General features: G+C 32.7%; 3 protein-coding genes across 3 annotated transcripts; all 3 read right to left on the bottom strand.

The window, feature by feature from the left end:
* Positions 1–1685: 1685 nt before the first annotated feature.
* LOC137837673 (1-aminocyclopropane-1-carboxylate oxidase homolog 12) lies at positions 1686–5372 on the bottom strand. Its single transcript, XM_068646769.1, has 3 exons — positions 3066–5372; positions 2583–2904; positions 1686–2089 (listed from the first exon to the last, which is right to left on the bottom strand). Exons 1-3 carry the CDS (start codon positions 3605–3607, stop codon positions 1832–1834), a joined length of 1122 nt encoding a protein of 373 aa, XP_068502870.1. The 5' UTR covers positions 3608–5372; the 3' UTR covers positions 1686–1831.
* Positions 5373–6466: 1094 nt separating this feature from the next.
* LOC137837672 (1-aminocyclopropane-1-carboxylate oxidase homolog 1) lies at positions 6467–8809 on the bottom strand. The gene is made up of 3 exons (XM_068646768.1): positions 7961–8809; positions 7301–7622; positions 6467–6993 (listed from the first exon to the last, which is right to left on the bottom strand). The coding sequence occupies exons 1-3, from the start codon at positions 8497–8499 to the stop codon at positions 6730–6732; spliced, it is 1125 nt and encodes a 374-aa protein (XP_068502869.1). The 5' UTR covers positions 8500–8809; the 3' UTR covers positions 6467–6729.
* Positions 8810–10341: 1532 nt separating this feature from the next.
* On the bottom strand, positions 10342–12941 carry LOC137837671 (1-aminocyclopropane-1-carboxylate oxidase homolog 1). The gene is made up of 3 exons (XM_068646767.1): positions 12104–12941; positions 11641–11962; positions 10342–11049 (listed from the first exon to the last, which is right to left on the bottom strand). Exons 1-3 carry the CDS (start codon positions 12724–12726, stop codon positions 10792–10794), a joined length of 1203 nt encoding a protein of 400 aa, XP_068502868.1. The 5' UTR covers positions 12727–12941; the 3' UTR covers positions 10342–10791.
* Positions 12942–14193: the final 1252 nt, after the last annotated feature.

Below are 14193 nucleotides of genomic sequence, written 5' to 3'. Positions count from 1 at the left end.
TCGATGCCGGTGCTTTATACATAGATAGGTAGTAAAGCGGGACAGAGGTGAGAATCGATTTGATTAAGCAAACCCTCCCTGCCATGGATAGGAAACTACCCTTCCACACATTGAGTCGGTCTTTTAACTTGTTTAGCACAGGCTCCCAAAACTTTCTTGTCCTATGATAAGAAGAGTCAACATTTCTAACCTTCCTAAATATCGCTACCTATTTTGTAATTCCTAATTATAAGAAAAACGTTATAAAATGTATATATTTTTTTTCTAATTCACTCATAGCAAACTTTATATTTATGTTTTTATAGATATAGCATTCAAATTCAATACACGTATATATGTACTAAATTTTAAGTTTTGAATTATTTATTAAAAATATAAATATATTCTTATTATTAAAAAATATTTTAAATTTCATACACATTTTTATTTTTATATTCGAACTAGTTCAACTAAATATTTCCCTTTTTATCATAGAAAATAGAAATTCAAGAATAAATTTTGATATAAAAATCTATTTTAAAGAATAAAAAACAATAAAAGGAATATCCAACTTCTCTATAAATCTTACAATTTTTTTATAGAAACTTTCAATTTTAATTCATCTCAATTTACTCTTAAGATTTGTTTTCATAAATAAATATTTTAAACCTTTTTTTTTTCCAAAAGTGTCTTCCTTTTAAATTAATGTTGTTTGAATTGCGGTTGAAAACTAAGTATAAATACATCTCTGAGAAGAAATTCAAATCTTAATTCACCACGTTATAAGAAATTAATTCATTTTATTAGATTCTTATACTATTATCTAAAATTTAATTTTTTTTAAATTAATTATTAAAATTAACCTATTATACAAATATGTACATGAAAACCTACTAGGTTTGACCTAGTAATACATGGTTGAGATTTTTTGCACTTGGTCCTAAAATTCAAACCTTCTTACTACTATGGTAAAAAAATGTCCTGAAATTAGAATTTTCTTGAAATTGAATCTTGAGTTTGATCAAAATTTTCCTAAAATGAGTGTTATGGCATATCACAAAAGGTTGAGGTTAGAGAGTGTTCAAACTCCAACCATTCTTACATTAGGATTACATACAAATAATCTCGAAAAGAATAGTATACAAATTCCGTATTGAAAACAACCCATATTTTTATATAACTATATTACAACTCTCAAAATTATTATTTTAATATTTTTTATATCATTTAATTCTAAACTGATTCTTTCATTACAAGAAAATAATGAAATAGAAATCAATTTTTAGCAACTAAAATAATTAGTTGCAATAGTAACTAAATTAGAGATTATTTTAAAAACTATTTTTTTTATTTATTTCTAAATTAGTTTCTATTAGTGTTAAAGTTTTTAAATTGGTATTTAATTAGCAACCAAAGTTTTAACTACCAATCATTTAGTTTATAAATTTGGTAGCAAAAACTTTGGTTGTTAATTAGATACCAATTTAGAAACTATTTAACAATAATAGAGACTAATTTAGAAATCAATTTTTTTTTAATTTTTAAAATAGTCTCTAATTTAGTTACTATTGCAATTAATTATTTTGATATATAAAAATTGATTTTTATTTCATAATTTTCTCGTAATGTTTATTATATATATTTATTTTTAAACTCATAACATACTACTCGTTTTTCATAGCTTCATTTTCCTATACACACTAATGTTTTATCATAATAAACAAAGTGTCTTTGACTTGTTAAATCAATAGAACTTGATGCAGCTTTTTTAGAGTTCACTAGGTAATGAAAAGCACAGAAATCAAATTCCAAAGGAATCAAGAGTGTTCCGATCTAATTCTCAACATTTTCTTCACAACCTAAAAGGCTGCAAGGGAGTATTCCCATCAAGGCATTTCTCATCAAAGTAATGTGCCATGACATCTTTCACAGTAGTGTCCCTGTAGATTGGAGGGTTTTCTTCTGATAACAATTCCTTCATTGGACCTACAACCTTGGATGTACCATGTAGTGCTGTGTTTATAAAGAAGCTTGCTACTGAAATTCTGGGGCCTGTATGCTTTGCCAAGACCCGGTGATAAACACTCATGAACATACCATTTGTTATGAGCTGCACCATCCAAAAGGAGATTGATAATATAAACACCAGAAGTTGTGTTATGTCAATGATTTTACTTTTGTAAAACCATAACAGTAGATGGCAACAACACCAAAATTTCAAGAATAGAATAAATATTTTCTATTATGTTATAAGTAAAAGTAAATGCAAAACTAGATCTCTCAAGGATCTTGTGGAAATGAAACTAAGAAGCAAAAATGGACAATACAACATTAAGGGAAATGGATGATGCTGAGAGAATGAATAAATCACAGTGCCATGATGAAAGTAACAAACAGGAGATAAAGTATATCTATGAAGGTTTCATTATTACTGTTGAACTTTGTAGGTTATGGATTGACAACACTATTTACATTAAATTTTCTCATTATGTATATCTTTCATCAATTTTTGTTGGTTCAAAGGAAACAATCACAAGTATGAATATCAGAAGAAAATAGAGAAATGTGATTATTATACATACATGTGTTTATAAAGTACTTACCTGTAGAAAATCCCCAATGTTTACAACAAGAGATCCATGCACTGGATGAACATCAACCCATTGATTCTCATGAAGAACTTGAAGACCACCCATTTGATCTTCTAGAAGAATTGTCATGAAGCTACTATCAGTGTGCTTAGAAGTTCCCAGAGTTAATTCAGGTTCAGGGCAGGCAGGGTAGTAGTGACCCAAATGAAATTGTCCATCAGCAGAGTCCAATTCTTTAAGATAAGAAGGATTAAGGCCAAGTGCTTCTGAGAATAGCTCAAACATTGTATACCCCAACATCCTTACTTTCTTTGAGTATTCAATCACAATATCTCTACAAATACATGATCATTGTAACTAAGGAAAAAAGGCTCAAATTTGATAGGTTCAACAAGTCAAATCTTGATTTGAATTAATTAAAGTTTTCATAATCTTAATGTTAAATCAATAGTAGATATACTCTTGATGACACAAATAAATGTCATGTAATGTTACCTGCATACTATTGGTATTTCTTCTGGACTGGGAGGATCAGGAGTTAGAAAAAATGAAATTGTGTCCCTCCAGTTAGCACCCTTGCCTCTAGAAAGGTTTACATTGGAGAAGTATTTGACTTTCTTATTGCTATCTCTGGAGTAAAAGGTTTTCCTTACCTCAGAATCTTGTTCATGAAACCTACGGATTCCACATATCATCTCATTCAAGACCTCAACACCAATACCATGATTGATCACCTGAAAAAATCCCCACTTCTTGCATGCACTTCGAACCTTGTCAACTACTTCAGCACGTAGGGAAGAGTTTGTGTCTATGTCTTGGAGGTCTATGATGGGGACACTCAACTTTGAGTCACCTTTTGAGATCTCATTGATGTCTAATTCATGATGGAACATGCGTGGAATCTTTGTTAAGCCAGAGTCTAATTGGCCTTTCACACCTAGTTTTGTATCATCAAAAGCTTTGACTTCAGCTGCCCTATCATAAGTAAAACTGTTACTTGCCTCTGACTCTAAGTTGTTGGTGTTTGTCACCACCATATTGGAAAACTAGCCCAAAATAAAAGTTCTGTGCACCAAATCTGACAGTAACAATGCCATTATATACTCCCTTGAAAAGATAATGCAAAGAGGACAATAGAATAGCTGGTAGTGTTGAAAAACACTATGCATTTCTTATATTATAATCCACATGAGGCCAAATCTCTACAACTATCTCCCAATAGAGACATTTTTATTTGAATAGGTGGATTTTAAGCTTAATTCAATCTTAAAAAATTGGTTTATAAGGTGATGTTTGCACCCACGTATTATAGTTGATGTGAGATCTGCAACACACTCCTCACACCAAGACTTGTCAACTTGTGTGTGAGATTATATATTCATGGATGGCTCGATAGCGGGTGACCTGATAAGTCTAACAAACTCTCGTTAGGATATGCTCTAAATGACTTTGATACCATGTTAAGAAGTGAACTTTAAGCCTAATCCAACCTTATAAAATGTTGGAAATCCCACATGAACAAGTTAAACTTATATATTATGAAATGTTCTTATCTATAATCGATGTGAGATCTCGAAGAGATCCAAACCATGCAAGTGTCTAACCTCAAACTTCAATCTTAAGACCTCTGGTTAAGGGGCAACAATTTGGTTCTAATTATTCATGAACCGGTTAATATTTGTTTGTTATCCATGAAAACCACGTTTGAATTATTTATTACTGCTTACGTTTAGTGATAGTAATATATACTGTTTCAATCACCCACTTGACTAAGACAACCAACTTGTTTAATCAAAGATTCTAACAAAACTATAGAAGTCTAAATAAGATGTTTATTTGATGGATTACACTTGTTTAAAACAAAGATGCTGACTCTCCAAGAGGCAAATTCTGGCCAGATGGTTCAATCAAAGACATACAAGAGTACAAAAGACACGTCTTTGTTGAAAAATAAGCAATATTTTGCGCAATCCAAATTTGCTTGAATGAAATGTTTAATCTAAATTATTTTTAGAGTACATGTTTTAAGCTCACTGGAATCATTATTCAGTAGTTTAATGGGCTGTCTTTACTCATGATAACAATCTATGAAGATTTCTAATTTAAATGCATTAATTAAAAGAATTGTGGATATTAAAAATAGAAAATCAACGATGATGCAAAATGAATATATGGAAATGATATTTATGTTTATTTTTAAGAAAGTGTTTTTGACTTTTAAGATATAAAGAAAGTAACATGTGTTTCCTTCGTGATTTTTCATATAATTCCTTTTATAAAATAATTGATATTTGAAAACTAAACTTCAAAGTTTCACTATTAAAGTTAAAGCAAATAGGATATCTGATGTGAGTTGATTTTATAATTACACATTTTAATTGGTTGCTCTTATTTATGATTTTGAGATTGACGAGAATCTTAAGAAGATTCCTACTGTACACGAACTTAACAAAATCACTAAGTATGTGTGAAGGTTCACTTCAGAAGGACAAAGAAAAAACACAAATATATGGTGTGATGATGATGAGGTGCGGAATTAAAGAACAAAAAATGGAAAAGATGATCGAATGGAAAAGAAAAGATGAAGAGATAAGAGATGCTTATGAAGTAAGGAAGGATGGAAAAAGAGTTGAGATAAAGGAAGCTTATGGTGAAAATGGTGAAGATGATCATGCCACTTAGAGGGTGGGAAACTCTAAGATAAGTGAAGGAAGAGTTGGCACTTGAAATGCTCACACAATCAATAAGACCCAAATCATTTAGGACCCAAATAAGTTTTTTTACTATATTCAAAATCTAGGTGAAAATACATGAGGCAAGACACCCTATTTATAGGAAGGGGTGCCTTGATGGGCAAGATGGGTGAAGGGTAGAAATGGAAAGGGAGAGGGGTTGCCTAGGGTGTTGATCATAGTGAGAACCGCACCTTTAGGAATAACTTGTAGAAGGTAGGTTAAAAACCCTAATTCTAGGTGTCATGTCTTAAAAAAGTGGGTTTGGTACAAACCCATTTTGTTAAGTACACTCCATTTTATGCTATGTGAACCTACTCTAACCCATTTTTCTATTTGGACCCCAAAAGTGAGACCAAATTATTTATAAACATGTTTTTGTCTTTTAAGAAGACCAGAAGAAAGAACATTTGATGTTTTGTTCTATGCCAAGTTCTTCTTCTAGTGAGGTCCGTCTGATATTTGTTAGGGCCTTGACTTGATTGCTGAGATGACTGTTCACAGTGTGAATTGTATCTTGAGTCCTTTGTCATTTTCTTAGTTACTTTGATTGTATCAATTTCTTTAAAGAAAAATAAATCAACCAGAAAGAAAACACTAGATAAAATGTTGTAGAATTGTAAGACTTGAACAACAAAGAGAAAATAATATTTAAAGTGGAATCAATAAGAAAAAGTGTCTTACATATTTTAAATCAATAAAAAAAAGTAATAATATAAATGATAAGGATGAATAAGAACTCAATTAATTTGTGTCAACCCCATAAATATTGTTTCTTTTTTGCTATTGGCATATTAATTTTAGAAATTTTTTAGGATAATATGATTTTTGTTACCACTGATGATAAATAAAAAAGAAATCTATATGGACTTGTTTTCAAGTAGGTTTACACTTGTTTTTCTTGCACCAAAATATATGGACTTGATTTAATTGAATCCTTCCTTCTTTCCATTCAAATTTTCCTAAGATTGTTTAAATTCGTTAACAAATTTAACTATTAACTAGAATCATTTGTAAATGAATGTTGGTGAATTGAAATCTTGATGATGATTACTCCTGGTTTGGCATAATTATTATTTTTTCTGAAGAAAAAGTACAGTGACATTTATAGCATATATACTATAGAGATTGAAGTAGGAAGGTGACCACTCTTTCAGGAAAAACTTACATAAAAGAAAATAAATTTATATGTAATCTGAGAATAATATACTCAGCAGTTTATGTTGTATTATCATAATACAGGAACTAGAAGTACAAAATACTTAAGGAGTGAATTAACCTTGTTTCTGTCTCTGAACTTGATGTTGTTTATTTAAATTTCACAAGATACTGAAAATATCACAGTCAAAGGCACAAGTTAACAGTGATAAAATGCACACTAAAGCCAAAGGTGCTCCTAGAGAACCAAAGTTGCTCCAATCGAATTCTCAACCACTGCACAACCTAAAGCTGTCCAAGGAACTGTTTCCATCGAGGCCTTTCTTAAAATAATGCTCTTTAATATCTGCTATGGTAGTGTCCCTATAGATTGGTGGATTGTTTTCTGATAACAATTCTTTTATTGGACCAACAACCTTTGATGTACTCTGTGGAAATGAGCTTGAAAAGAAGGTTGCTACTGAAATTCTGGGGCCTATATGCCTTGATAAGACCCGATGATACACACTGACTAACATGTCATTTGTTATAAGCTGCATCAACAAGAAGATTGATAAGATATAATCATCAAAGTTGTTTATGTCAGAGATTTTAACTGTGATAAATCATAACAATAGATGGCAGAAACATCAAGATTTCAAAAATAAAACATTCGAATTGAATTATAGACGGTAATCTAATCAAAATGCTAAAGGAAGTGTTATGGTTAAGATATTAGTGTCAGTCCAATTAAAGAAAAGATGAAAGAAAAATAGTGAAAATGGTTTGGACACATACAAAGAAGACCACTGGAAACATCAAGGAAACCAAGAAAGACATGCATGTGTTTACAGCTCTTACCTGCAGAAGATCCCCAATGTTTACAACAAGAGATCCATGCACTGGATGAACATCAACCCACTGATTCTCATGAAGAATTTCAAGACCACCAATCTGGTCTTGCAGAAGAATTGTCATGAAGCTAATATCAGTGTGCCTTGAAGTACCCATAGTTAATTCAGGTTCAGGGCATGGTGGATAGTAGTGACACAAATGAAATTCTCCTTCAAAATAGTCTAACTCATTAAGGTAAGAAGGAGGAAGGCCAAGAGCCTCTGAGAACAGCTCAGAGATTGATAAGCCTAATGCCTTTACTTTCTCTGAATATTCAATCACAATATCTCTGCAAATACATGATTATTTCATCATAGAAAATTGAAAGAAGTCCACGTTTGATAGTGTCTAAAAGTGTACAAGTGACTTGGATTATATCTGATGTAATTCACGTGAAGTGTGAAAAAACAAAATTCTTGATTGTTACAAAAATAGCACCTACTTCACAAATTACAACTGATGTTAAAATTTCCTGCAAACCAAGCCCATGGCTGTGTTGCTATATACAACTCTTCTAAACTAAGTCTCTATTTCAAAAAGAAAAATATAATCTCAATCACTGATTAGATAATCCACAATTGATATTAATCATGCGTAATAAAGTCAAAATTAGTATTACTTAATTACCTGCACACTGCTGGTATTTCTTCTGGATCAGGAGTAGAAAAAAAGGCAATTGTGTCCCTCCAGTTAGAAGCAGGATCTGTAAAAAGGCTACCATTGGAGAAATATCTAACTTTCTTATTCCGATCCCTTGAGTAAAAGGTTTTCCTCAACTCACCATCTTGTTCATGAAACCTTTGGATTCCACATATCATCTCATCCAAAACCTCAACACCAATACCATGATTCACTACCTGGAAAAATCCCCACTCCTTGCATGCCCTTCTAATCTTGTCAAGTGCTTCAACGCGCAGGGATGAATTTGTGTCTATGTCTTTAAGGTCTATGATGGGGACAATAAACTTTGAGTCATTTGGTGTGTTTTCAGTGTGGTCTTCCACCTTGGTATGATAGAACATGCGTGGGATCTTTGTGACTCCAGAATCTAACAGCCCTTTAACCCCAAGTTTTGTTTCCTCAAAGGCTTTGACTTCAGCTATTCTATCATAAGTGGAATCCTTACTGCTCTCCGACTCTAACTGATTTGTGCTTGTGGTCGCCATAGTAAGAAACTGGCAGAAAATACAAGTTTTATCTGTGCTAGATAAATGAAATAACTCTAGTTACTTTTATCTTGGAAAGATAGAGTAGTTAGATGAAGAGGACAATGATAGCCGCCAGTGTGGAACGAGTAGACACGTTCTCGAGAACCCCTATTTTGATGCCTAAAAAATGGTTTTGTTAGCACATGCTTGTTTTGGTAGCTCATGCTTGTTTTGGTAGCTCGTTTGTTGTCATTCTAAATATCTAATAAAAGTGCTGAAAATTTGTTTGATCTTAGATGATAATGATGATACACGCTACACACTACATGTCGGATGATTAAAATAGAGAAAGAAATTACACTCTTAGAAATCTCACATCAACTAGAGATAAAGACTTTTTATAGTACATAAATGAGTATAAAGCTCATTTTATGAGCTGGTTTTATAAAGTTAAGCTTAAAGTGCACTTCTTATTTAAAAGTATAAAAATAAAAAATGTAATAGTAACAAAAATGATAAAGTGGATAGTTATTTGGTTTGGGTTGTTAGTTTTTGTTTATTTCTTTGACCCATGTCTTTGGCCCATGTTCCCTTTTTTATAAGTGTACCCCTGTAATTACAACAGACTCACTGAAGTAAATAATATTTTTTCTCCTTACCTTCATACCAGTTTTTCTTCTTTCTGTGCTTCTTCAGACTTAGGGTTCATCAAGTCCCTTTTCTGTTCATTCTGGTTTCGTTTACAATGTTAATATTGCAGCCCCTCATTTGATCCAAAGTAGAAGCGCTTTTGTCTTCTAGAGTCTTTTTTTCACCGATTGGATTGAAACCACAACACCTTCAACCATCTCTCACAAAGCGCATCTTCATCTCAGTTTTGCATTAATCGTGTTAAAAAAATATAATGTTAAGATAAATGTCTGCATAAGAAAAGGCAAGATGTGGAATAATTGTAGAGGAGATATTTACTGTGACACTTAGGAAGAAAGATGATAAAAAGTTAATTAAGGTTGTTTCTACCCAGTAGAAGCACCATTGAAGAGAGTAGATTACATAGTTTTTGCTCCTTTGAAATGGAGAGAAGAAAAGTAAGAAAAACAATGGACAAAATTGTTAAGAGGAGTCTGAATATTTGTGAAAATGTGGTGCTCAACATATTTTTAAACCAAAAGATGTGTAAAAGGTCACTGCACAGGTTACAAACCCATTTAGGATGACACCTGAATCTAGCAATTTGGTTTTTAACTGAGATAATGAATCGTGTGATTTGTGTGTGTAGCCCACAAAAGCCTTTTATTGTTGTTGTTGGATCATGTTCTATGAAATGTTTCCAATATATCTTTTTAAATCAGTGGGATCTATATGATCGCGATGATAGATCTCAGATGGACCATGTTGAATGGAGTAAGGAATGAAGATAGATGTGTAACATGCCAGCAAAATGAACAACCCGTTAATACACATGCAGAAGAAAATAAGGAGGGAAAGTTAGTTATCGGAGAGGACCATGTGGAGCTAGATCCTGTTTCATTGGGCCAAAGAAAAAGCATGAGGGGAAGGAGAAAAAGTTTCATCGGGTTAACAATTAAAACCTGCTACTGTGATAAAGATTAGTACTACTGAGAGGCAAATTCACAATATTATTTTTGTGATGAGAAGCTTATAATATAAAATTGGTAAATCCTGATACTAGCATTTTCCCTTATCTGAGTTGCTAGCGAATCTGGAACCCGAAATGGCTTCGTTGCTGCATACATATAGTTATGTTTTTTCAATTCCTACATCTTTACCACCTCCTAGAGCTATTATTTGATCAAATACTCACCACTACGTTAACATTTTTTTGACTCATAACATAAGTATCTCGATTTTCAAAGTTACTTTGACTTGAAAAAAAAATAGTTAATGTCACCAAAATATACATTTTCCATGGTACCAATGCTTAGCGGTTCAAGTATTCAGAAATTTGTCTAACATCTCACTAACACCAATGCTTAACAGTGAATGCAATAGGTTATTATCATACCACTACTTTCTCTTTCGTCTCCTTTCTACCCATTTTCTTTTATCTCTCTTTTTCTTCCATTCAAACACCCCAAAAATGGAATGTACAATTTCATATAGTTTGTGCACGATGGACCTGGAATCTTTCATTGCAACTTTGGCATAATGGCTGTTCTGGAGTGATAAGAAACTAAACCAAGTGTCACAATTACAAAATATTGAATGGGTGTGCAAGACTTAACCATGATAAATGCAGACTAAATGTATCTCAGTGAGAATCATGAGGGCACCATCCAATACGTGCTTTCACAACCTTAAAGGCCGCAAGTAAGAGTTCCCATCATGGCCTCTAGCATAATAATTTGTCAAGATTTCTTTCATAGTAACGTCCATGTAGACAGGAGGGTTTTCTTCTGATAACAATTCCTTTATTGGACCATAAAGCTTCGATGTGCACTCAGATATGGTAAAATTCATGAAGAAGGTTGCTACAGAAATTCGAGGGCCTATATTCTTGGACAGGACCCGGTGGTAAACACTGATGAACCTGTCATTTGTCATAAGCTGCACCGAGAAAAGAAAATATATGATTATAACTTTAAGTCCCAGATATTTTAGTTCAGTTTTGTATCTTGTCTTTCATGATTAATCACTTTTGAAAGCAGCATCTTAACATAAATCTCCCACTCTCACAACTTCAAAATTTTATTTCTGAACTTGAAAGTATGTGTTGCCATCATGGTCTTGAATCACAGGTAGAAAGATAGATCATCCCAAACGTGAACAATAAGACAGATGAAAAGTAAGAACAAAGATAAATCAAAGGTATGTGAAGATATGTTGGTCTGAACAAAGTTGTGGTGCATATGGTGTTACTATGACAAAAAGGATGCTAATAACACATTATTTGATTTACTCTTTTAAACACACTTTTTTTTTACAACTAAAAGTCATTAAAAACAAAGGACATTTGGCTAGTCTTACTTCTTGTTTACCACTCTTACTCATAATTTTAAAATTTCTAAGAAATCTTAATCAATGATAAGTAAAACTAGTACAATCCTTTTAAAAACCAACATAACAAACTCATTTTCAGTGGTGCTGTGATCTGTTTAGTACTTTATATCAAGAGTAAAAAACTGTTACAGAAGTTACCTGTAGAATATCTCCAATGTTTATAACAAGAGCTCCATGCACCGGAGGAACATCAACCCATTGATTCTGATGAAGAACTTGAAGGCCACCAATCTGGTCTTGCAGAAGTATTGTCATGAAGTCACAGTCAGTGTGCTTTGTAATGCCCATAGTCAATTCAGGTTCAGGGCATTGGGGATAGTACTGACCCAAAATGTAAAGTGCCTCAGCACAGTCCATTTCCTTGAAGTAAGAAGATTTAAGGCCAAGAGCCTCTGACAGTAGCTCAAAGATTGTAATGCCCAAACCCCTTACTTTTTTGGTATATTCAGTCACAATATCTCTACAAATGCAAGATTATTTCATCAAAGATAAAACAATTTTGATAGGTTGTCCTTGATCAAGTGCCATGTGACAAACTAAGGCTTGTTTTGAACACTTTTTTCTCTAACCTTACAAACTATTGGAGATGAAGAAGAATTACCTGCAGACATGTGGCATTTCAGCAGCGTTGGGAGGGTGAGGATTCGCCACAAATGCAATGGTGTCTCTCCAATGAGCAGCCATGTCTCTGAGCAGTTTCCCATTCGAGAAATACCTTACTTTCTTCTCCTTTTCTCTACAATAAAACCGTTTCCTCTCCTCACCGTCTTGCTCATGAAACCGGCGAATCCCATCCAGCATCTCCTCCAAAACCTCCACGTCAATCCCATGATTCACCACCTGAAAGAACCCCCACTCGTGGCACGCGCTCTGAACCCGGTCAACCACCTCCACGCGCCGTGCGGAGTCGGTGTCGATGTCGCGGAGGTCAACGATCGGGAAGGCAAGGGAGGAGTCGGTGGGTGACGTGTCGGTGGGGTCCAGGTTGACGTGGAACATGGGTGGGACTTTTGTGACCCCTGATTCTAGAATACCTTTGACGCCGGTTTTCGACTCTTCGAACGATATAACCTCGGATATTCTGTTGGGAGAGTGGGTGTGGCACACGCGCGGTGACGGTTTGGGATTATGCATTGTTGGATTTGGAGAGTGGAGTTTGGTTAGATGGAGAGAATGAAGAGAAAAACCAGTTGCCATGGAGAGAAAAATATGATACCTTATCATCTTGAATGTAAACAAATAAAAAATATTTGAAGTACATTCAACTTACACATGATTCTATCTACACTAATAATCTGTGTTTTTTATTCATGTAGTCCTGCAATCAAATAGAAAAACGGCACATGCAAGGCACTGTGTCTGTAGATACCACCGTAGCTTGGTTCATGGGAAACGATTTTTTTGGCTTTTTCTCATGAACCACGATTTCATTGATTCTCATGTTGATGTATGAGAAAAACATCTTTATACAAGAATTTCAGCAACTATCTTCAGCGTAAGATAAGATTGATAAATTTGTTGGATTGAGGCTTACTAACATAAATCATAATCTTAATATAGTTATTCACTTAGAAGTTAAACTCGCAATTTTGATTATTTGATGAAACATTTTCTTATTTGTTTCAATTAACTCTGGTATTTGAGTTTTTAATTTTCTCATCCCACTTCATTGGATTACTAAAGTTCTTCTCGTTCAAAAACTTCTTCGATAAACTTCTTCTGCATAAATATTATATTAGTTAGAAATAACTTTTGCTGTTGATAGAACGAATGATCAATAAATCATTGAAATACTAAATCTTTATATTTTAGTCGTTAACAAAAAGTACTTAGTTTAATAAGGAGTACTTGATATATTTTAGTCGTTAACAAAGAATACTTAGTTTAATAAAAAGTTACTTGACTAAAGAATTATCGTTGACGGTTAATTAAGAGTGATCGTAATTCAAAAGAATACTTGGTTAATTAAGACTGACAAGATGTAAAGAATATTCAAAGTTAGTCAAAACTAACTTGAGTAAAGAATACTCTATTAACTAGGAGTAACTACGAGTTCAAAACATACTCGATTAAGTCAAGAGTGACTTGTATAAAAAATACTTAAGGAGTTAATTAAAGATTCCTATAAACCTAAATAATAATCAACATGTACTTTACACACCTTAATTGAATGGTTGATAATAATTAAATGTAGTTCGTGAGATAAACAAACCAATATAAATTGTTGTGTAATTGTTATCTTCTTCTTATTTCATTCACATTACAAGTTATTGTTATAAGTAGTAATAATAGAAGGAGGAGAGTTGATATGTTAATAGTCATTAAGATAAGATAAGATGTTTTATAAAATTTTTTAAAATATAACCTATTCACTTGACAAAACAAACATTAAAATATGTTAATGAAGTGATTGAATTTTAAGGTATAAAAACTTACATCTATGTGACCTTTCTGAACTAAAAAAGATGAAAATAAATTTAACATTCGAACACGTTCGTCTTATCGTTCTTTCTAATTTGACCTAAAACAATGTTTATATGTTTCATAAAAAAAACATGTTGAAAATTATTTGTTAAAAATATATTTTTCTTAACAAACTTCTGAGGTCAAACTTGCATCTGTTACACAAAAGAAATACAATATACTATTTAGTCAAAATAAACAATTTTTTTTTTATCATATCTAGATAAA

This window comes from Phaseolus vulgaris, chromosome 4 (assembly GCF_051622355.1).
Source record: "Phaseolus vulgaris cultivar YP4 chromosome 4, ASM5162235v1, whole genome shotgun sequence".
Taxonomy (NCBI): Eukaryota; Viridiplantae; Streptophyta; class Magnoliopsida; order Fabales; family Fabaceae; genus Phaseolus; species Phaseolus vulgaris.
Note: the sequence above shows the minus strand (reverse complement) of the source record. Positions and strands in the feature narration are given on the sequence as shown.

What these genes read in the sequence shown, in the direction of transcription:
- LOC137837673 (XM_068646769.1), bottom strand. Translation starts at nt 3,607, where the DNA reads ATGGTGGTGACAAACACCAACAACTTAGAGTCAGAGGCAAGTAACAGT. An exon ending in GAAATACCAATAGTATGCAG is followed by an intron (nt 2,905 to 3,065) that starts GTAACATTACAT and finishes ATGTATTTGTAG; the next exon opens with AGATATTGTGATTGAATACT. An exon ending in ACATTGGGGATTTTCTACAG is followed by an intron (nt 2,090 to 2,582) that starts GTAAGTACTTTA and finishes TGGATGGTGCAG; the next exon opens with CTCATAACAAATGGTATGTT.
- LOC137837672 (XM_068646768.1), bottom strand. Translation starts at nt 8,499, where the DNA reads ATGGCGACCACAAGCACAAATCAGTTAGAGTCGGAGAGCAGTAAGGAT. An exon ending in GAAATACCAGCAGTGTGCAG is followed by an intron (nt 7,623 to 7,960) that starts GTAATTAAGTAA and finishes ATGTATTTGCAG; the next exon opens with AGATATTGTGATTGAATATT. An exon ending in ACATTGGGGATCTTCTGCAG is followed by an intron (nt 6,994 to 7,300) that starts GTAAGAGCTGTA and finishes TTGTTGATGCAG; the next exon opens with CTTATAACAAATGACATGTT.
- LOC137837671 (XM_068646767.1), bottom strand. Translation starts at nt 12,726, where the DNA reads ATGATAAGGTATCATATTTTTCTCTCCATGGCAACTGGTTTTTCTCTT. An exon ending in GAAATGCCACATGTCTGCAG is followed by an intron (nt 11,963 to 12,103) that starts GTAATTCTTCTT and finishes TTGCATTTGTAG; the next exon opens with AGATATTGTGACTGAATATA. An exon ending in ACATTGGAGATATTCTACAG is followed by an intron (nt 11,050 to 11,640) that starts GTAACTTCTGTA and finishes TTCTCGGTGCAG; the next exon opens with CTTATGACAAATGACAGGTT.